General features: G+C 43.7%; 2 protein-coding genes across 2 annotated transcripts; both read right to left on the bottom strand.

Annotated features, from left to right (window-relative positions):
- Positions 1-1,734: 1,734 nt before the first annotated feature.
- On the bottom strand, positions 1,735-4,931 carry Defb130b (defensin beta 130B). The gene is made up of 2 exons (XM_075950250.1): positions 4,874-4,931; positions 1,735-1,916 (listed from the first exon to the last, which is right to left on the bottom strand). The coding sequence occupies exons 1-2, from the start codon at positions 4,929-4,931 to the stop codon at positions 1,735-1,737; spliced, it is 240 nt and encodes a 79-aa protein (XP_075806365.1).
- Positions 4,932-12,347: 7,416 nt separating this feature from the next.
- Positions 12,348-16,896, bottom strand: Defb108b (defensin beta 108B). Its single transcript, XM_075950245.1, has 2 exons — positions 16,518-16,896; positions 12,348-12,554 (listed from the first exon to the last, which is right to left on the bottom strand). The coding sequence occupies exons 1-2, from the start codon at positions 16,573-16,575 to the stop codon at positions 12,394-12,396; spliced, it is 219 nt and encodes a 72-aa protein (XP_075806360.1). The 5' UTR covers positions 16,576-16,896; the 3' UTR covers positions 12,348-12,393.
- Between the last annotated feature and the right edge of the window lie 3,105 nt (positions 16,897-20,001).

Genomic DNA, 20,001 nt, shown 5'->3' with positions numbered 1-20,001 from the left:
GGGAAGTCAGGGTGGGAACTCGGTGCAGGAACTGGAGCAGAAGCAATGGAGGGGTGCTGCTTACTGTCTTGATCCTCATGGCTTGTTCAGCCTGCTTTCTTGGTAAACCCAGGACCACCTGCCCAGGGATGGCACCACCCACAATGGGCTGGACCCTCCCGCATCAATCATCAATCAAGAAAATGTCCCCACAGGCTTACCTACGGGCCAATCTTAGATATTTTCTTAATTAATGTCTATGTTTGTGTTAAGTGGACCAAAACCAACCAGAACAGGTTTTCATGCTCCGAAATCAGCGCATAGAGTGTAACAGGGCATCTTTCTGTTTCAATATTGTGCATATCCAAAGGAACGTTGAGACTTTGTCAGTGAATAAAGACATTTTTTGGTATATCTTCACTTGTGGAAGATGAGAAGGCTTAGGCTCTTCTGGTGGCCATTGAAGTGGGAATTCATAGTGTCTTCTTAATGGTTTTGTTAATAGATTTCATGGGTCTGTCATGATTTTTTTTAAACCACCATAGTTATAAAAGGAGGAGCGCACAATCACCGATAACAGCAGTATGCATTTATATATTTCACTTTGACTATTTACGATGTATCTGATTTGTTCATAATTGTTTTTTACCTGTGCAATCATTGTTATTATGCGAAACCCTGTGTGTTTCTTAAGTACTTTATTGTATATAATAGCCTATAAGATGGTCTGTCTTGTTTTAAAGTTTCACAGATAAATTACCCTTTATGTTAATAGCTGTATTGTAAGGAAATTCAAAAGCCATTTTCTCCCAGAATCGTGTATGTTTTAGGAGTTTCTTAACCTTTTAAGATAGACACAGAGAAATGTAATCTTTGGGGATTTTATGGATTTGGATTCTGTCACTTGAGGTTGTATTTGGGGGGAGGCAGTAGGGATTACAGCCTAATCTCAGTGCAGTGTCAGCAAGATCACATGACTGACAGCCTTTTTACCCATAGGCTCCAAGTGGATCTCATCAGTAGTGAAATTCATATTTATATTTAGTAGCTCGAGCCAGGGTCTGTCAAATGCTCTGTTTCTGAGCTACGTTCTCAGTCCAGAAAAATGCTGTCCTTTCGGGGGCAAATGAGAGACAGTGTTTCTTTTCCCGTGAAGACAATCAAACACTGCGTACTTCATTTTCATCGTTTTACATGTTTCAAGTTTTATCTTGATTTTTTTTGAGAGAGGGTTTCTCTGTTGCTTTGGAGCCTGTCCTGGAACTAGCTCTAGTAGACCAGGCTAGCCTCGAACTCACAGAGATCCGCCTGCCTCTGCCTTCCAAGTGCTGGTATTAAAGGCGTGCACCACCACTGCTGGGTTTTATCTTGATCTTTTTTTATTGGGTGTTCATTTTGCTCAGATATTCTCAAGGTATGAAGTTCTCATACATTTTCTTCTAGCTTATTATTATTATTTAGAAAGGAGAATATTGCTATGATAAATCCCAAATAATTTCTCAAGCCATGTTTTAAAATTATTGAAGTTGGACACTAAGCAGAGATGTTCCAATACATCTTGAGGAAGGGAGGGCATTTCCCCTCTCAGCCCCTTTTACTGACTTCTAGGAGATTTTTAAGAGACTTTGAGAGAGCAGAACGAACGGACTCAGGACATTTATTTCCAGGCAAGGGAGAAGGTGAGTGTACTTAAGTCGAAATCTACACAGTTTGTCCATGCTTTCCGAAACTTGACGGCTTGCAGTTTTCTCCCCTCTAAGGAGATTTTCCTCTAGGAACGGGTGTTGGGTAGGGTTCGAATACCCACCATTTCCGACAGCATTTTTTCTCATCATTGCATTCGCCAATGGTATCATCTGTGGATGTGCATGCTATGTCTTTGCATATCCCTTTCAACAAAATGCATTGCTTTTCCCCAGGGATAACGCCAGCTTTTCCTGCACAGGAAGGAATCAAACAACACCATGAATTCATATTCAAAGTGCTTAAAGTGTGCAGGAAGCCACAGCCCCAGAAGATGGTTTTGGAATGGAAGACACAATATTGTCTACACAGAAAGATCATATGCTTCTACAGAAATAGTGTCCTTTTTTTTTTTAGGGAAAGAGGTTAGGGGTTTGGAATTATATACACCTTGGAGTGAGCAGGCTAACTTGTGGGATTTAGAGATGTGGTCCTCATCCTGGGCAGTACTTTGTAAGTGCGTGGAAGTGTTGGCTGTAACCACGATGGAGAAGGTATCTTTGGGACTCTACTGGATTAGCAATGGCTTGCTCAGTTTCCTCTCTAGTGAATCACCCTGAACTGAAGGCATCAATACCTCCACCAAGAAGTAGTTTCAACAGCACCCTTATCAGAAGCATATGTCCTTAGCTCAAACTAACTTTGTAGAAAATCAACCCACCCTTCTGCCTTCACCTCAGCTCACCCTTCAGAATGGTCTAAGAACATGGTTATTGAGTTACTCAATGGCTTTTTGTGTGTACGTGCATGGAGAGACTTCTCAGGGATGAAAATTCTCTTCACGTATATCCACATGTTTTCTTAATTCATTTAGTTGTTGAGAAGAACATAGCTACATGTCAGTGCCCTCAGCTTGTCTTTCCAGCACCACGAATTGTCAGTCATTCTTCCCACTGATGATGACAACAGATGTCACAGAAAAGACACGCATCTGCTTATGGTCCTTAGTAGAAGCTGACTTAGTAGAAGCTGGCTTTTAAAAGCAAAGCCCACAAGGGCTTAGGGCATGGAGTCCAGGTTGCAGTGTAGATAACCTTTGGCCCTGGGCCTGACTTGCTTCCCCAACAGCTTTGGCCTCCCCCACTTCTCCTGTGTACCCCATTCAGCTGTCTCTGCAGACAGACAGACTCCCCTCTCCACCTTCCCCTCTGCTGCCACAGCGTCTCCAGGCCTGGGACAAAGTGCCCACCTGATGTCAATTAACAGCTGCTGAAGCAAAAATAATAAACAATAAAAATACAAGCAAATCTCATGATGCTGCGAGAGAAAAGTGGTGGGGAATAGAGGAAGAATTGGAGGGGAGGGGTTGGGGGTGGGCTTGATCAAAACACATTGTGGGCATGCATAAAGCTCTCAAACAATAAGAAGAATAAAAGATCACACTGGAAGTTAGATGCTTTGATCTTTTCCTGGGGCTCTGACATCATGGGTTCACAAGAGACCTGGTCGTGTGAAGTGCTTGCTTGCACTGAAGAACTGCGTGACTCTGGTTTACTCTGTCCTCGAGGGACAACCCATGTGGGAAGAGCAAGGGAAGGCTGATCTTGAGGGGCCAGGGACCCTGAATTGCAATGCAGGCCTCTGGGTTCCCTGTTGGCTTTGCAGCAGGCTCTCTCTCCCGTCCTCCTAAACAGACTTCCACTATTCTCTGTATTTTATTATGATAAGAATACTCACCACGAGGCCCAACATCCTCACATCTTTAAGAGTTATGGCCAGGAAGTTTTAGAATTCGTCTATAAAATTTACTCATCAAATTGTCCAACTGAGTTTTTGATAACTCCCCAGCCTGCTTCCCCTCGCCTCTGGCTTTGATAACCACCATTGTAGTGTGTGTTCCAAGTTCGATTATTTCATGTCCTTGTATTACTGAAACACCACCTCTGGTTTCCTCCACATAGCTGAGTGCCCTCTGGGTTCTTTAATGCTGTCACACATGGCAAAGAATCTCCCCAGTATCCTCACTACTCAGTTAAGAGACCTTGAGGCTAAAGTGTGGCAGAAATCAGCTGCCATTTTTACATCCATGTAGATTGGTGGGAAGAAATCCCAGAGGCAGGGGAACTTGGTTCAACCTTGCGGTCACACGTGGGATCTTAATGGAAGCGTGTTCTTCAAGTGAGCATGGCTTCTGTTATCTAAAGTGACAGACTGGACCACTAAAGTGCTATCCACATTCAAATAATTGCCGTCATATTTTACATCACACGTCCCTGCGAGTCTGTCCACCTCAGTCAAACTTTCGAGGAGGGCTAAGAAATGAGCTGGGAATTGTATCAAGTCCCCTCTGAGAGTGCAGCTATGTGCCAGGTAGATGTGACGATGTTCCTAAATTAGGTCCAAACCCACAAGAGAGAGGCTTTGGCTGTGCTCTAAATGGACCGCAGAGCTGAGCCAAGAAGGGCTCTCTCCCTCAGTGAAAACAGAGGGATGAGGGCATCCTGCTGGCAGTGGGCAGTGTCGTTACTGCTGTGCAACCCACTGCTCCCTCAGGTATATTCAGCAAGCCCCCTTCCTTCCAAAAAGTAGCAGGGAATGAATTTTCTAAGTTCTCACCAGAATCTGCATGAAACAACCAGAAGAGACTGGAGTGACTTTAATTTTGATTCTGTATTCTAGCATTCAAGCACGTGAATTGCGGGTTTTGAGGTTGCAACCAGACTCTTACATGCTTTCTGTAGCCTTACAATTAGCATTTTTTAAATCGACGTTTCCCATTATCTTCACTTTTCCCCTAATTCCTCTGCTCCTAAGTTGTCTTATTTGCTTCTAGTGTTTACACACACATCTCGTCAATGGACTCTTTATCTCTCTCCATCCACTCAGTAACATGAATTAATCTTCACACTCCTTTGGAGACTGGGGTGCTGGTGGTAGCCATTTTTTTTTAAAGTCTATTGACTTAAGTTTTATGTCAAGTAGTTTCTGAGTCTCTGTTTCTCGACTTGGGCTTTTCCCTCCCCATGGTGGAGTTCTTGGGCCCCTTTTTATGTTGCTAGGACTCATCTTTCTGAATTTGGACCTCATCAGTTCTGAAGATGCTGGACTTTGGGATCCTCAGGTCCATGTGCTGACACCTGAGTTATGGGGGACAAAGCCCCTCAGTAGACATCCTCGGAAGCCCCAATCCTGCCGCCATTTCCCCGCTTACCTTTTGGCATTACCATCACAAACAGCATGAGGACAGCCAGGCAGGAATGGGGTCTCATGGCTAAGCGGCCAGCAGTGTGGAAGGTGGGCCGATGGTGATGCTCGGGGCTTTTATTCGTTTCTGGGGGACTGAGGCTCCTTCTGCTCAGTGAAGCTTAACGTGCAAAGAAGAAAGCCTGCTTTCGTTGGAATAGTCCCAAACCCGAGAGTGACAAATTAACGAATAGTAAACCAAGAGGTTAACCTTTTCCTTCTGCTATGTGCTCTCAGTTTCAGCAGGGGTCAGCACCTGTAGCCAGTTTTCTTTTTGGAAAACACAGCTTATGATGATCATTTTTACATGGCATTAATGTTTGCACCTGTTTGTGGAGGGCAGTGTTGGGTTCAACTACTCGTACTCAGCATATAATGGTTAAATTAGGATAATTAGCAACTTCCTTTCCTCAATGTGATCAAACACTTATCCCCCAGTGTTTTGAACTGTTTAATTAACCATTGCATATCCTTTTCTAATAGCCCACTGTGTTCCCTTTGCGCTGCCTGTATACTTACAGTGTGAGGTTATCCACTAGGGCATGGCCCACCCACCAAGAACCACCACTTTAAAGAAAACAAACTCGTCCCGCCCCCAGAAGCCATCAGCTGTCCACAGCTCCTCAGTTAGGGTGGGGTGCTCATGTACCCCTTCCCACTTTGGGCTGAAATGGTGACTGGCGTCATCTTGTTTAGGACTTATGTGGGCACATCACCACTGCCGTGAGCCCATGAGGACAGTTCCTGTCGTGGAGAGAAGAAATGGTTTGCTCTGCTCATCTCTGACCTCTGGCTCTTAGAATCTTTCCTTCCTTTCTTCTGCAGTGGGTCCTTGGTGTGTGTCCGTGTGTATGTGTGTGTGCCGTGTGTGTGTGTGTGTCCGTGTGTGTCCTATTTGTGGCACTCCAGAGTCACTTACTCTCTTCCCTCTGACCAGTTGTAAGTTTCTGTGTTAACCTCCACCCACTGCACAAAGAATCTTCTCTAAGGAGATCCACACTCTAGCTTACTGGTAGAAAGATACACATTTAGAGGACCCTATGATACCAGGGTATTTTTGTCAAATAGTTGTATAAGTTTACTTCTGGGGCCCACCGGCTCCTCAACTCTGGGTCCTTGGCCAGATTTACACACTAGGCATGCGTTTCCTTCTTAGGAAGGGGCTCTAAATCTGAGAAGAACATCATAGAATGTTATTCTTTGTTGTTTTTGGTTTCTTTGTGTGACAGCCTTGACTGTCCTGGAACTCTCTTTGTAGACCAGGCTGGCCTCACATTCCCAGAGATCCACCTTCCTCGGACTCCCGAGTGCCGGGTTTAAACTGTGAACTAAATGTTCTATGTTCTTGACACAATCGTTCCTATGGGTATGTCTTGCAAAAAAGAAAGAAATAGAAGACACAAAGCTGGGAGTGGCTAGGGAGAACAGGGATAGAGAAGGAGGAGGGATAGAGGAGCTAGAGGGAGGAGGGTGTTGGGGGAGGCTGCTTGTTCGTTTCCTGGCTGCCCAGACTCCCGAAATAATTACACAGAAATCCATATTAATTGCAATACTGTTTGGCCAATAGCTTAAGCTTATTTTTGGCTAACTCTTATACCTTAAATTAACCCATTTCTATTAATCTGTGCATTGCCATGTGGCTGTGGCTTACCGGTAAGGTTCTGGTGTGTCTGTCTCCTGTGGGCAGCTACATGGCTTCTCTCTGACTCTGCCTACTCTCTCTTTATTGTGTTAAGCCATTGGCTGAAAGCAGCTTCTTTATTTGCCAATGGCAATAAAACATATTCACAACATACATCACCTCCCATATCAGGAGGTGGTAGGGAGAGGAAGGGTAGGGAGGAGAGGTGGATCTGAGAGGAGTTAGAGAGAGGAGGGGGAAGGGAGAGGAGGGACAGGGAGGAGAGGTAAATCTGGGAGGAGTTAGAGGGAGGAGGGGGAAGGGAGAGGAGGGACAGGGAGGAGAGGTAAATCTGGGAGGGGTTAGAGGGAGGAGGGGGAAGGGAGAGGAGGGACAGGGAGGAGAGGTAAATCTGGGAGGAGTTAGATGGAGAAGGGGATAGGGAATTAAAGGATGGGGAAGAGAGATGAATCTAGGAGGAGTTAGAGGGAGGAGTAGTGGTGGATATGATTAAAATACATCATAGACATGTATGTCTCAGAAATTGATACATTAAAAATATTGCAAACTGTATATAGTATTAGAGTTTCTTCCCCACTCTGGCATTGTCTCAGCCCCATTCTCTACTCCTCGCTCCTCGCCATCCCCAGTGAACCCCAAGGACGGCTGTCCAGTCTCTTCTCATATCTCATCAGCTCCTGTAAACTTCCACTAACGAGTGAGAGCTCAGGGTTTGCATTCCTGTGCCTGGTTGATGTCACTTCGTACATTTCCTGATTCTACCCATGCCGTCACAGATGAAAACGATGTTCAGACACCTTCCAAAACTTCATGAGAGAAGAGCTCACTAGAGAGTCGCCAGTTTGGGGTCGTGTCTACATCATGGAGAGAACAGTGCAGATTGGAATAACGTGGTGTTTGTCTTCCTGTGGCTGGTTTCACAGAATATGACATTAATCTCCAGCTCTGCCCACATTCCTGACAATGGTAGAGTTTTGTCCCTTTTAAATGATGGAACACTATTTTATTGTGCCCATGATCTGGATATCACATTTTCTTCATCCCTCCACAGGCGGTAGTTAGGTGTGTTCTTTTTCTCTGCCGCAGTGAACATCTGAGCACAGATAGATGGTTCTTGGAAACACGCTTGCATTTCTGTCTAGTTGCGCCACTGCTGGCCCCGTGGTTCTGTGTGGAACTCCGGGCAGCCTCCACTCAGCTCCATTTCTTGGCTGTACTGATTTCTATCCACATTGGCATTATGTGAGACATTTCCCCTCACCATCTCCTTGGTTTCTGTGAGTTTTTTCTTTTTGATAATAGCCATCCCAACTGGGCTGAGAGGACACCTTATTAGGAACAGAATTTGCATTTTCTGGGCACTTACATTTTTTCCATATTCTTCTTGACTATTTGTGTGCTCTCTTTTGAGAAAAAGCTATTCAGATAACTTTTCCTCTTAAAAAAAATCTGATTTTCTTGCTGCACATTGAGTTCCTGATAGATTCTGAATATTACTTCCTCATCAAATTAATGGTGTGCAAACATCTTCTCCCGTTCAGCGGTCTGTCCCTTGATTCTGCAGATTGTTTCCCTTTGAGGCAAAGATGCCTTTTGGTCTGATATTATTCCGTTTGTATAGATTCACTTTGTTGCCTTTGCTTTTGGGGTGTGAGTCAACAACAGAAACAAACACAACAACAACAAAACCCCGCTGTCTACTCAACTTGTTAAATTCTCCACCATTCTCTTCTATTGTGTCTGAGCTAACATTTAGGTTGTTGGCCCATTTTCAGTAAGGGATGGAGGTCATTTCTGACCTTGTGTGTCATGGCTCCCTGGACCACTCTGCCAATGGTTTTCTTTGTTCCACCACATGTTTTTGTTTCCTTTATTGATAATCATTTGGGTATAGATGCGTGAGATTGTTCCCGAACACTGCATGCTATTGCCTGCATATCTGTGAGATGTTCCCGAACACTGCATGTTATTGCCTGCATATCTGTTTCTTTGGAGATACCGTGATGCTTACTTACCCTTTGGTGATAACATGTCCTGGCTCTTGGGGTTCACCATGTTTGGGGACTTAGATTAGTTGTACCTAGTTGCTCCTATCTTTCCCCAGATTTGGGACATCTCATCCATTTGTTCATTCATTCATTCATTCATTCATTCATTTAAAAAAGACTTATTTAATTTTATTGTATAGCAAAGGTTGTTTTTGCCTGCATGTCTGCGCACCACATGTGTGCCTGGTGCCTGTTGGAGGGCAAAAGGCTCCAGAACTTGTGTGAGATCTCCTGGGACTAGAGTTGAATATGGTGAGCTACTTTATTGAGTTAACTTTACAACAAAGCACAAAAAATAATAAAAAAAACTCCCCCTTAAGAAATTAAAAAAAAGCAAAACAAAACAGAAAACTTTGATCTTTTAATAGTTCAAAAGTTTTAAACTTTTTAAGGTTTTGAGTTGCCCCTATGGCAGACTTAAAATGTCCTTTTGGCCAATTCAGATCTAGGAGAATAAAATACAGCTAAAATCCTTTAAATGCCATCTACTTACTTAATTACTTTATATTTACATATAGTAATTATACAAATTAAGATGTCTTCAAACATATACAACCTGCTAATCATGTCCTTTAACTATCTATTTTTAATTATGTTATTACTTTAAAAAAAATACCAATCCAAATTCCCACTCCTTCCCCTCCTCCCACTCTCTCCACACACACCCCCACTCCTCCCCCCTCCAATTCTAAGAGAGGGCAAGGCACCCTGCCCTGTGGCAAGTCCAAGCCCCTCCATACTATATCTAGTTTGAGCAAGGTTTACATCCAAAGAGAATAGGATCCCCAAAAGCCAGAACATGCAGTAGAGACAAACCCCAGTGTCACTGTCAGGGGCCCCTCAGTCTGCCCCAACTGTCAACCACATTCAGAGGAACTCGCTTGATCTCATGCTCATTCACTCCCAGTCCAGATGGAGTTGGTGAGCTCCCATTAGCTCAGGCAAACTGTCTCAGTGGGTGAACCCTTCATGGTCTTGACCTCCTTGCTCATATTCTCACTCCTTCCACTTTTCTACTGGGCCGTGGGAGCTAAGTCCAGTGCTCCGATGTGGGTCTCTGCCTCTGTTTCCATCTGTTGTTAGACGAAGGTTCTATGGTGATATTTAAGATAATCATCAGTCTGACAACAGGGCAAGGCCAGTGCGGGTACCCTCTCCTCTATTGCTTAGGGGCTTAGCTGGGGTCATCCTTGTGGATTCCTAGGAATTTTTCTAGAGCCAGGTTTCTTGCTAACCCCATAATGGCTCCCTCAATCAAAATATCTCTTTCCTTGCTCTCATATCTGTCCTTCCTCCATCTCAACTATCCCATTCCCTCAAGTTCTCCTCAATCCTCCTCTTCTCCCCTTCCTTCTACCCCTGCCCCTGCCCCCGCCCCTGCCCCCATGCTCCTAATTTTGTCAGGCGATCTTGTCTGTTTCCAATTCCCAGGTGGATATATATATATATGGGGGGTTCACCTTATTACTTAGTTTCTTTAGGATCATAAACTATAGGCTCGATGTTCTTTGTTTATGGCTAATATCTACTTATGAGTGAGTACATACCATATTCATTTTTTGGGGTCTGGGTTACCTCACTCAGGATAGTGTTTTCTAATTCCATCTATTTGCATGCAAAATTCAAGATGTCATTGTTTTTTTACCACTGAGTAGTACTCTAATGTGTAGATGTGCCACACATTCTTTATCTATTCTTCAGTTGAGGGGCATCTAGGTTGTTTCCAGGTTCCGGCTATTACAAATAATGTTGCTATGAACATAGTTGAACAAATGCTTTTGTAATATGACTGATCACCTTTTGAGTATATTCTCAGGAGTGGTATTGCTGGATCCTGAGGTAGGTTGATTCCCAATTTTCTGAGAAACCTAAAGAACTCAAGAAATTAGACATTAAAATTCTAAATAACCCAATTGAAAATGCTGTACTGAACTAAACAGAATTCTCAACAGAAGAATTTCAAATAGCCAAAAGATTCTTAAGGACATCTTCAACTTCCTTAGCTATCAGGAAAATGCAAATCAAAACAACTCTGAGATACCATCTTACACCTGTCAGAATGGCTAAGATCAAAAACACCAATGATAGCTTATGCTGGAGAGGATGTGGAGTAAGGGGAACACTCATACATTGCTGTTGGGAATGCAAACTTGTGCAACCACATTGGAAATCAATGTATGGTGGTTTCTCAGAAAATTGGGAATCAACCTTTAACTATCTTGAATCTACACTCACTCAACAAGCAGAGTTGGCAGCTTCATGTCCCAAGAAATCCCTAACAATGAGATCTTGGTTCTACAGCTGTGCCTGGGTCACACAATAGGGAGACGTATGGAAGCCACTCAGTGTCCTGCATGAACACATCATCTAGTCTGACAAGGAGAAACTGCGGTAAGAATCAAAGCGACTACCCATTTAACCTTAATTCGGGGAGCTGGTCTTGGCTTATGCAGCTGGAGCAGATGCACCACAAGCGTCCTGGGACACGGGAGATGGGTAGGGGCCAAGGATGAATGGAGCGTTGGGTGTGAGCCGAGCTCAACTGTGATTGTTGGGTTTAGAGACAAAGAGAAGGAGCCATGACTGGTACGCCACCATTACTGAGGTAAAAATGGAGGAAGGACAAGTGAAGCTCCCAGGAAGCACCCAGACCGTGGTTCTGGCCCATTGTAGCCACACTAAGCGTCCCGCCCACAGAACTGACAGGTAAGAGATCTGCATTCCCCAGTGTGCAGCACACCAATGAGTGATTTCTAAGGTGGAGAAAGCGGTGACCTGGGGAAGCCCATGAGTCTCAGGATAGAGCAGGTCCAGGACACGGCATTTGAAAGAGGTGATGAAGCAAATGTGTTTAATTCTCTGTGTTCTCCTCATGTCCGAGTCGTTCCGAGTGATGTCTGACTGCCTGAGGAAAGGCTTTCTGTTTTGGGGATTCCCTTTACAGGGAGCAAGAACCTGCAAGTTTCCATGAGAGGGAGGGCATTTTTCCTAAGGGAGAAGGGAGTGGACTCAGATAAAGGGTGAAGAAGGATTGGTTGAGACGCTGAACAAAGGCAGTGGATGTGAGCCTGGTTTCCATACTCTGCAGGGAACACTGGGAACCAGGAGTTCACCTAGGCCAGGTAGGAGGATGTGCCACATTGAGAACCCAACCACAGTCAAACATGAGGTAGAACACAAACTTCCAATATTTTATTTCTTTTTATTTGTATGGGTGTTTTGCTTGCATGGACGTCTGTGCACCACATCCATGCACATCCATGCAGTGCCCACACAGGCTAGAGGAGCGCATCAGTTCCTCGGCAACTGGACTTACAGGTAGTTGTAAATGCCACATGAGTGCCGGGAACTGAACCCAGGTCTTCTGGAAGAGCAGCCAGTGCTCTGAACCACTGAGTTATTTCTCCAGTCCCAGAACACACACTTTAAAGAGCAGCCTTCTCAGGAAGAGATGGCTTAGCAGTTAAGAGCACAGGCTGCTCTTTCAGAGGACCAAGGTTCGACTGCCAGCACCCATATGACAGTTCACGACTGTCTGTAACTCCAGTTCCAGGGAATTCAACACCGTCTTTGGCCCACACCTGTACCAGGCACACACGTAGTGCACAGACATACATACAACCCAAACACTCACACACAAAATAATAACTTAAAAACACAGCCTTCTCTCTGCTAATTTTCTTTATTACTTATTGAGGAATGGACAAGAACCTATTAAAAACACAGAAGAGAGAAAGAGAGGACAGGAGAGAGAGAAGCGAGGATAAAACACGCCGTGAGGGATCCGAGCGAAAGGCTTCAGCTCTTGGGTGTGACGTCCTCAACTCTGGGTTGATTCCCCATGGGCAGGCAGCACGGTCGTCTATTTAAACACCTCCCAACGTAGACTTCCGTTTCAAGGCAATACAATTGGCAAACACCATTTGGGCGATCGCAGATTTCTTTGAACTTGCCCCTGACTGCATACAGAAGAGGGTTATTGTAACTGTTTATTCAACTCGATGAATGTTTACTTAGTCTACAGACTGGGTGGGAGTCACATCTGAAAATGACTTTGTACGTATGTTTATTGCTATTTGATTTCTTACACCAACACTTAAAAACCCGATGTCACAAAACATTTGGGAATTTCTCCTTGAGAAATCCGGCAACAAGGGGTATATCTAAGTAACAAAAGGCCGAGACTGAGTAGTGCTCTCTGCTTTAAGAGTTCTAGGCATGCACACAGCTCTTTATTCTTTCTCTTTCCCATCTTCTAACAACAACGGCAAGAAAGAGAAGCTTTTAATACCATTTCTTCACTGCTTATTCTTCTAGGTTGTTGGATAACGCTCTAGACATTAGATGCTGTCTATCCATTATTTATCTACTTATGTATCTATGTACCAATGTATTTATGTATCTATGCATCTACCTTTATCTATCTATCATCTATCTATCTATCTATCTATCTATCTATCTATCTATCTATCTATCTACCTACCTATCTACCTATGCATCCATGTATCAGTGTATCTACGTACATACATACGTATACATACATATGTATGTATGTATCTGTCTGTCTGTCTGTCTATCTATCTATCTATCTATCTATCTATCTCCCATATTTACATATTTGTCTTTCAGAATTAGAACTAAAATATTGACCTAAAAGAAAATATACCTCAAGGACATTGCTGGAGAGATGATATTCTTCTGGGGAAGGCGGCCGTATGTCTGCCTCTCACGGACTCGTGCGCCCTCACTGTTATCTGTGGCACCTTGGTGCCACATCATTCATTCCTTCCTCTCTGACACTGGTTGTGGCTACAACCCTCCTTTAGAAACCGTTGCATTGAGAGCGAATCATTCGGTTTCTTCAGGGGCAGACAGATTTACTTGTTGAAACATTGACTGGTATTTGCTTTACGGCCTGTGATCGGACTGCCGCAGAGGTTGGTCACACGCACGTGTATGCTGTCAGAAGTGGCTTTATTTTGAACCACAAAACCCATGTTTCCTTTGACAATTTCCTAAGCTTTTCATTGAGCTAAAGAAGCACCAAAGCATTTTTTCCCGTAAAGGCCAATGCTTTATTTTTCTTCATTCTATATCAGCAAACATTTTATTTATTTTTTTATTCCTCAAGAATTTTGTACATATATACAATGTGTTTTCATTAGCACACTCCTAGCTCCTCCCTTCATTTGACCAACACCAATTCTTGAATCCTTTCTAATCAGTATGGGCTATTAAATTGAAGTGAGCTGACATCCAAATGCCTTAAGTTGATTTAACTCTTTGTGGTTTATAGAAAACAATACCTAGGGGCTGGAGAGATGGCTTAGTGGTTAAGAGCATTGCCTGCTCTTCCAAAGGTCCTGAGTTCAATTCCCAGCAACCACATGGTGGCTCACAACCATCTGTAATGAGGTCTGGTGCCCTCTTCTGGCCTGAAGACATACAGACAGAATATTGTATAAATAAATAAATATTTTTAAAAAAATACCTAATGAATGAGAAGATCAAGTATGCAGGCAACAACCCATTTTTATTTAGAATGTAAATTGGGAAATAATTTTAAGGGTATAGTTTGGTTTGGTTTGATTTTAAGCCAATGATCCTATTTAAGCCTATTGATTCCTGGATTTTTGTATCTCTTCATTAGCCAATTGCTGTACAAACAGGTTCCCTTTCTATTAGGCTGTCTCTTGGTAGCAAGAAGATTCACGTTAGCTTAGAAGCCCGGGGAGGATGATCACCGTGCTGAATCACCGAGTGTCTCTCCACCTCAGTAGCTCTTGCCTCTAACCATGGCTGTGTGCTCAGCTGACCTCACTGTGTGGTAATGAATTGCTGGAATCTCAGAGAACCCTAGAGCCAGGCTCAAGTCTTGGCTTACAGCGGGAACTCAGGACATGGCCGTGGACCAATGGCTTGAGCGGCAGTTGCTTCCATTCTGGGGCAAACAGGTGAGGAAATTTGCTGTCACCCTCAGCTCTCGTGCTTTTTGCCGCTAATTGTGCAACTGAGAAATTACAAAACTTCATATGTGACATGTCATGCGGACTCATAAGAATTGAAGGAAAACTTGGTTTTACTTTTGTAAAATGACTTCTTTGCTGATAAACCTTGTCCATTTCATAGTGCGGACCCCTGTCATGTCTACGTACTCGGAATGCAGGCAGAATCTAGACTCAGCAAATCCACCGATTGTCCTGCCAAAGCACTGGTCGAGGAGGAAATAGGACTGAGGGAATGGAGTAGATCATCTAGTGACCTAGTACTGGAGGTGATAAGGACAGACTTGTGCAACTTACGTCCCCAGCCTCTCTCTATCTGCTTTCTCTCTCTTCCTCTCTCCTAATCTTACCTCCCAAAGCTCAACTGGACTATACGTGTCTGCCTGAGGACTGTGGAGAGGACCCACCTTCCTACAGTTTCTTTAACATCATCCCTAATTCTGTTTTGGTGACAAGAAATGGCCTTCCTTTTGTTCATTTTATGACATCACATGTCCTCTGTTTTGTTTGAATGGCAATGAGAACATGGATAAGGGGGGAGTGGGGGCATACCTCAGCTACTAGAGTACTTGCCTAGCCCATGTGAGGGTTTGATCCCCAGCGCCACTGGCACGTGGTAGTGTGCGCCTGGAATTCCATCACATGGGAGGTGGCTGCAGGAGGGTCAGAAACTCAGAGTCATCCCTGACAGCCTAGCCAACCAGTTCAAGGGTCACGAGAAAACCCGCCACATTCTTAAAAGCAAACCAGACCAAACCAAAATGAGAAACCCGCAAACAAACACAGAAAAATCAGAACAGGTATTCCAAATTTCAAGGTGTTTTTTTTTTAATTAAAAAATTTTTGAGATAGAGTCTCTTGTAGCAATCAGAGTTGAGTAGTGAGTGTACGGCTTTCTGTGAACCAAAGGTCGTCATATGACTTTGGTCTCTGTGGACTTGCTGTCCGGCAGGGTGTCAGTGCCTGGTAAATATCTATAGTGCTAAACCACTTTTTGATCTCCATTTTCTTCCCACTTCCGTCTTTCCCTTTTCCATTTTGTATTTCCTGAATCAGAGTCAGAATTGCGCTGTAAGCCATCCCTCACTCCCCCAGCATGAAGCGCTGTGAACTAGCTAGCAGACAGCAGTCTTTAATTGAACGTGTTTAGAGAAGAAATTTGATTTATCAAGACAATCATACCTCCCATGACATTTTCTGCTGGACATCTTCAGCAGTGTCTCTTTGCCCATCTAATGCACACAGCCAAAGTGAGAGGAAAGACCACTTTCTGCCTCTACCCCACCCATCCCTGGAGGTCCAGCAGGCACCAGAGACAATGAGAATAAATTCCTTCTGCTGTAAAGCAATGTGTCACTTATCGTCTCTTGGCTCTACATTTTTAGGAATTCTGGGAGATTTCTTGATTTGTTTGCATTGCCAGGTTAGAGTCAAGAGCCTATACAAAATGCAAAACGCCACTTCTTATGGTTCATGCTGAAGGCCAGACACACAGCTGGAGTGGATTTTGTAGCCTGCAGCAATCCTCGCTAGGTCACGACTCCCACCCGTCCACCTACCTGGGCCTACAGAGCTCTTAGGTCTGTGGCTCAGATCAGTAACTTTTCTGAAGTTAACAGAGCTCTGAAGATAAAGGTTTACTAGAATTGTTCCAGTGTTTTAGTTATCCAGATCTAGAAACTGCTAGTAACTTTGTCCAGTTAAACTCACACTTACAACAGAGTAAAGGAGTTACAAGCACTTGGAACCCCCTCGGATTCCTTTTCTCTAACCACAGTTGCGGAGGAAAATGGATGAGTCTCGCCACCAGCGGGTCTTCTGGATCTCTTTGGGCCTCAGGTGACAGTGACTAGCCTTGGAGCACTGTTTCCCCATAACCTCCTCTTACCGGAGCCCCTGCCGAGTTTATTTCGTTACCTGGTAGAACTTGAGTCGTGAGGAAGACAGTGGTAAAGCAGAAGACAGCGATCTTCATGGTGGAGGACGAAAGCCTGGCCTTGCTTCCGGGAAGCAGTGAAGACTTCTATCTGTGGCTTGATGACATCGGTGGGATGTCTTTGTCTGGACAAAGAGTGTCCCTCTGTTCTCATTAGGGATGTTCATGGATGGCAGAGTTCTGTCGAGAGCTCTCCATGGGAAGACTGAAGAGTCCTTGTTTTGTTGATCACTGGACACATCAAGGATGTGGTTGCATTCCCGGTTTTGATCAGAAAACCTTGCTAAATAGGAACATGGTCTCCAGTTTGGCTGCAGATGAAAGTGTGTGATCACACAGCCATCTCTGTTAAGTTACAGCGAGTTACCTAGCTCTGCTAGGTGCCTGCTAGCATATTTAGGTCCCTAAATATAGACATTTGACCAGTGACAACTATTTCCCAAAATTATTAGACTTGTTAGTGATTAATCACCCACCGAATTCTTGGTTTGAGCTTCCCCAGTGCTTTGCTCGTCCTGGACAGCTTACCCTATTGCATGGAAATTGGCTTCCAACCCAGTGCTGAGAATGTTTGCTTTGAGGGAGGCATTGAATGAAGGCATTTCATGACGTGGTCATTTATTCTCAAGGCTTTTGTCATCAATGGAACAACAGGGGTGGTAAATGCTACTGTGGGGGAGGGAGAGTAGGGGACCTGGGTTTGAGTTCAAAGTCTCTAGACCAGCTAGTAGCTTGAGATGTGGGCCTAGGCAGGAAAAATGCCTTCTTTAAACACTAACAACCCTTCCTAGCTCCCGAGCGCTTGATTCTGCTTCAGCTGATTCCCAGTCACAGCTGTGTACAATGCTGATCAAGAGGGTTGCTGTAAAGACACTTAGTCCCATTCCAAGAGGTTTTATCATTTCTAAAATTGATCAGGAATTCCGGGGACCATTGAGATGGCTCAGTACAGACACGCAGAAGGAGCCCTCTGTTCTGCGGAGGGGTGTAGCGCTGTGTATGAAGACAATTGGTTATTTTACATCCTTAGCAATTTGTAACTTGTAAAAATCTGCTTAAGCAGAAAAAAAAGGACACGTTGACTCTGAGGCCCGGAAAGCTACCCCCACACAGAGCCATATGCCAGAACAGGATGTGTGGGGTGTTTATAGCTCAGTGATGAAGTGTCCTGACCCTTTATTATGTGGTCAAGCAGAGGGTGAAAAAAAAATCCATGGGACTGCCTTTACCAACAGGATGTTCTCCAGTCTGAATGGAATTAAACGGGAAAGAACTCGGGGGGAGGATATGAAGGAGTTGTAGCAAACATTTGAAAACCAAACAGCACATTGCTGAATAATATATGGATGAAATAAAGAAGAAATTCATACTGGGAATCAGTATTATGAATGAAACCAAAGCATACCACCTTGCAGAACATATTTGAATCAGTGTGAAGAGGGGTGTGTATAGCCCCAGATTCCTATGGAGTCAGTGTGAAGAGGTGTGTATAGTTTCAAATACCTGTGTTAGACGACAAGGAAGCACAGGCGGCTAGTCTAAACTGTCCTCAAGAGTTCAGAGGAAAACAGAAAACCATGTTCAGAGCAGGGGAAAAAAAGAAGGAAACGGAAGAGTTCAAGAATAAGAATATAGAAATGTAGATTCCAGAAATAAAAATGTAGAAATAAAGAAATACAAAGCTGTGAGCCTAGGAGAAGGAGAGCAGACTGTCGGCAGCTTTCTCAGCAGCTTAAAGATTAACTGTTAACCGTGGGTGACTCTGCTTTACAACCATAGCTCTGTCTGCAAGGCTGAAGCAGCCTCTGCAAACTGAGGATCAGCTTTTAGATAACCAACCCCCTGGCCACTCATGACCAGAAATTGATATGAGCTGAGTTAACTTTTAAATGATAGGATATACCTGACTTTTTGGTTGTGCATTTTCCCATACCCTTCCCTGCTAAACTAGTTTAACAAAAAACAAACAAACAAACAAAACTTGTTAATGGAATTTGTAAAAAAAAAAAAAGGCAATTATATCTGAGTTTTACCTCGAGATTGTAAAAATTCTTTTGTTCACATCTAATGCTTGCTTCTTGCTATAAAAAGGGGAGTTGGGAAACAGCCCAGTGCCACAGCCTTACAAGTCCAACTCCGGCTGTGGGCTCAGCTAGCTGATAAGCTTTGTGCCCCATGGAGATTAATCTTTTTAATTTTTTATTTTTTTCCTGGAATAAAGTTGCTTCAGGTGTAATACACTTTGGTGGTCGGTCCCCCATCTTTGTGCGACCCTCCTGGACCCAACAGAAACAATAAAGGAAAGAGTGAGAGTCTATGGACTATAAAGTGGAAAAACAGTGAAGCCAAAAGATGATTCTTTTAAAAGTCCAAACAGTGGGTAAAACTAAACACACTGACAACAAACAAACAACAAAAAATAAAGAGGAGACTCAAATTACTAAAATCAGGAATAAAATAGATCTCAAGACTACAAACTTAGAGAACTGAGAATTCTGAGGGGGATGTTAAGGACAACAGCGGTCCATACAGAAGCAATGAACACATTCCTACGACGCAAACGAATAGAAAATAGAGGTAGATCTACAAAAATGAGTAAATAACAATAGTAGTAGTATTTTTGAAGCACATTTGGAGTTGTAAAGACATTTTAATGTGTACTTTTAAACACAAGGATTAAGCAGAAGAACGTGTTCAGGAAGAGCGTCTGGAAGCGGTCCAAGCTTAGACCTACGCCATCTTTGGAGGCGTGTGGTCGTTCTGACAACATGGGAAAGAGCTTCTGTGTTCTCATGGGCAGGAAGCTCAGGTGTCTGGGGTTCTGCTCTTTGTTGCGCCCAGCCACAGCCCGCCAACGCTGATGACCTTTAGTCTCCATCAACCGCTTGAGGTTTGGACTAAACTGTCTGGTTCTTCCGGATGTGAGCACCGAACACAGTGTTCCCAAATCTTATCCTAAGGCACAAGGACTATGTTGTGGCAAGGGCCCAGAAAAAGGAAGATGTTCATAGGGGGAACATTCGAGAATCCCTCTAGTAACCCAGGGCAAAGCCGCACCTCAAACAATGGCGAAACACAAATCGCCATAAAATAAAAATAAGAAGAATTTTTAAAATCTTGTTTCCAGGCTGGGCGGTTGTGGCATGCATCTTTAATCCCAGCCCTCAGGAGGCAGCAGCAGGAGGATCTCTTTAAATCTGAGGCCAGTCTAGTCTACAGAATGAGTTCCAGGATAGCCAGGACTACACAGAGAAACCCTGTCTGAAAAAAAAATACATTTTTTTTTAATTAAAAATGTTTTTTCCAACTGTAATAGAAATTCAACAGATTAACAACTGGGATCAATGAAGAGAAAATTATAAAACATAGTTAAATCTGCACAAACAGAACAAATAAATTAGAAGATAGAATGCAGAGATTTCCAGACCATATCAGAGTGGAGAGGAAGGGAGCTCTAGGGAGAGG

Source organism: Microtus pennsylvanicus, chromosome 15, assembly GCF_037038515.1.
Source record: "Microtus pennsylvanicus isolate mMicPen1 chromosome 15, mMicPen1.hap1, whole genome shotgun sequence".
Lineage (NCBI taxonomy): Eukaryota > Metazoa > Chordata > Mammalia > Rodentia > Cricetidae > Microtus > Microtus pennsylvanicus.
This window is presented reverse-complemented; position numbering and strand designations above follow the sequence as displayed.

Bases quoted from the DNA above. Each gene is read 5' to 3' on its own strand.
- Defb130b (XM_075950250.1), bottom strand. From the start codon at position 4,931: ATGAGACCCCATTCCTGCCTGGCTGTCCTCATGCTGTTTGTGATGGTA. The intron at 1,917-4,873 runs GTAAGCGGGGAA...CTTCCTGTGCAG, and splicing joins TGTGATGGTAATGCCAAAAG to GAAAAGCTGGCGTTATCCCT.
- Defb108b (XM_075950245.1), bottom strand. From the start codon at position 16,575: ATGAAGATCGCTGTCTTCTGCTTTACCACTGTCTTCCTCACGACTCAA. The intron at 12,555-16,517 runs GTAACGAAATAA...TTCTGTATGCAG, and splicing joins CACGACTCAAGTTCTACCAG to TCAGGGGCAAGTTCAAAGAA.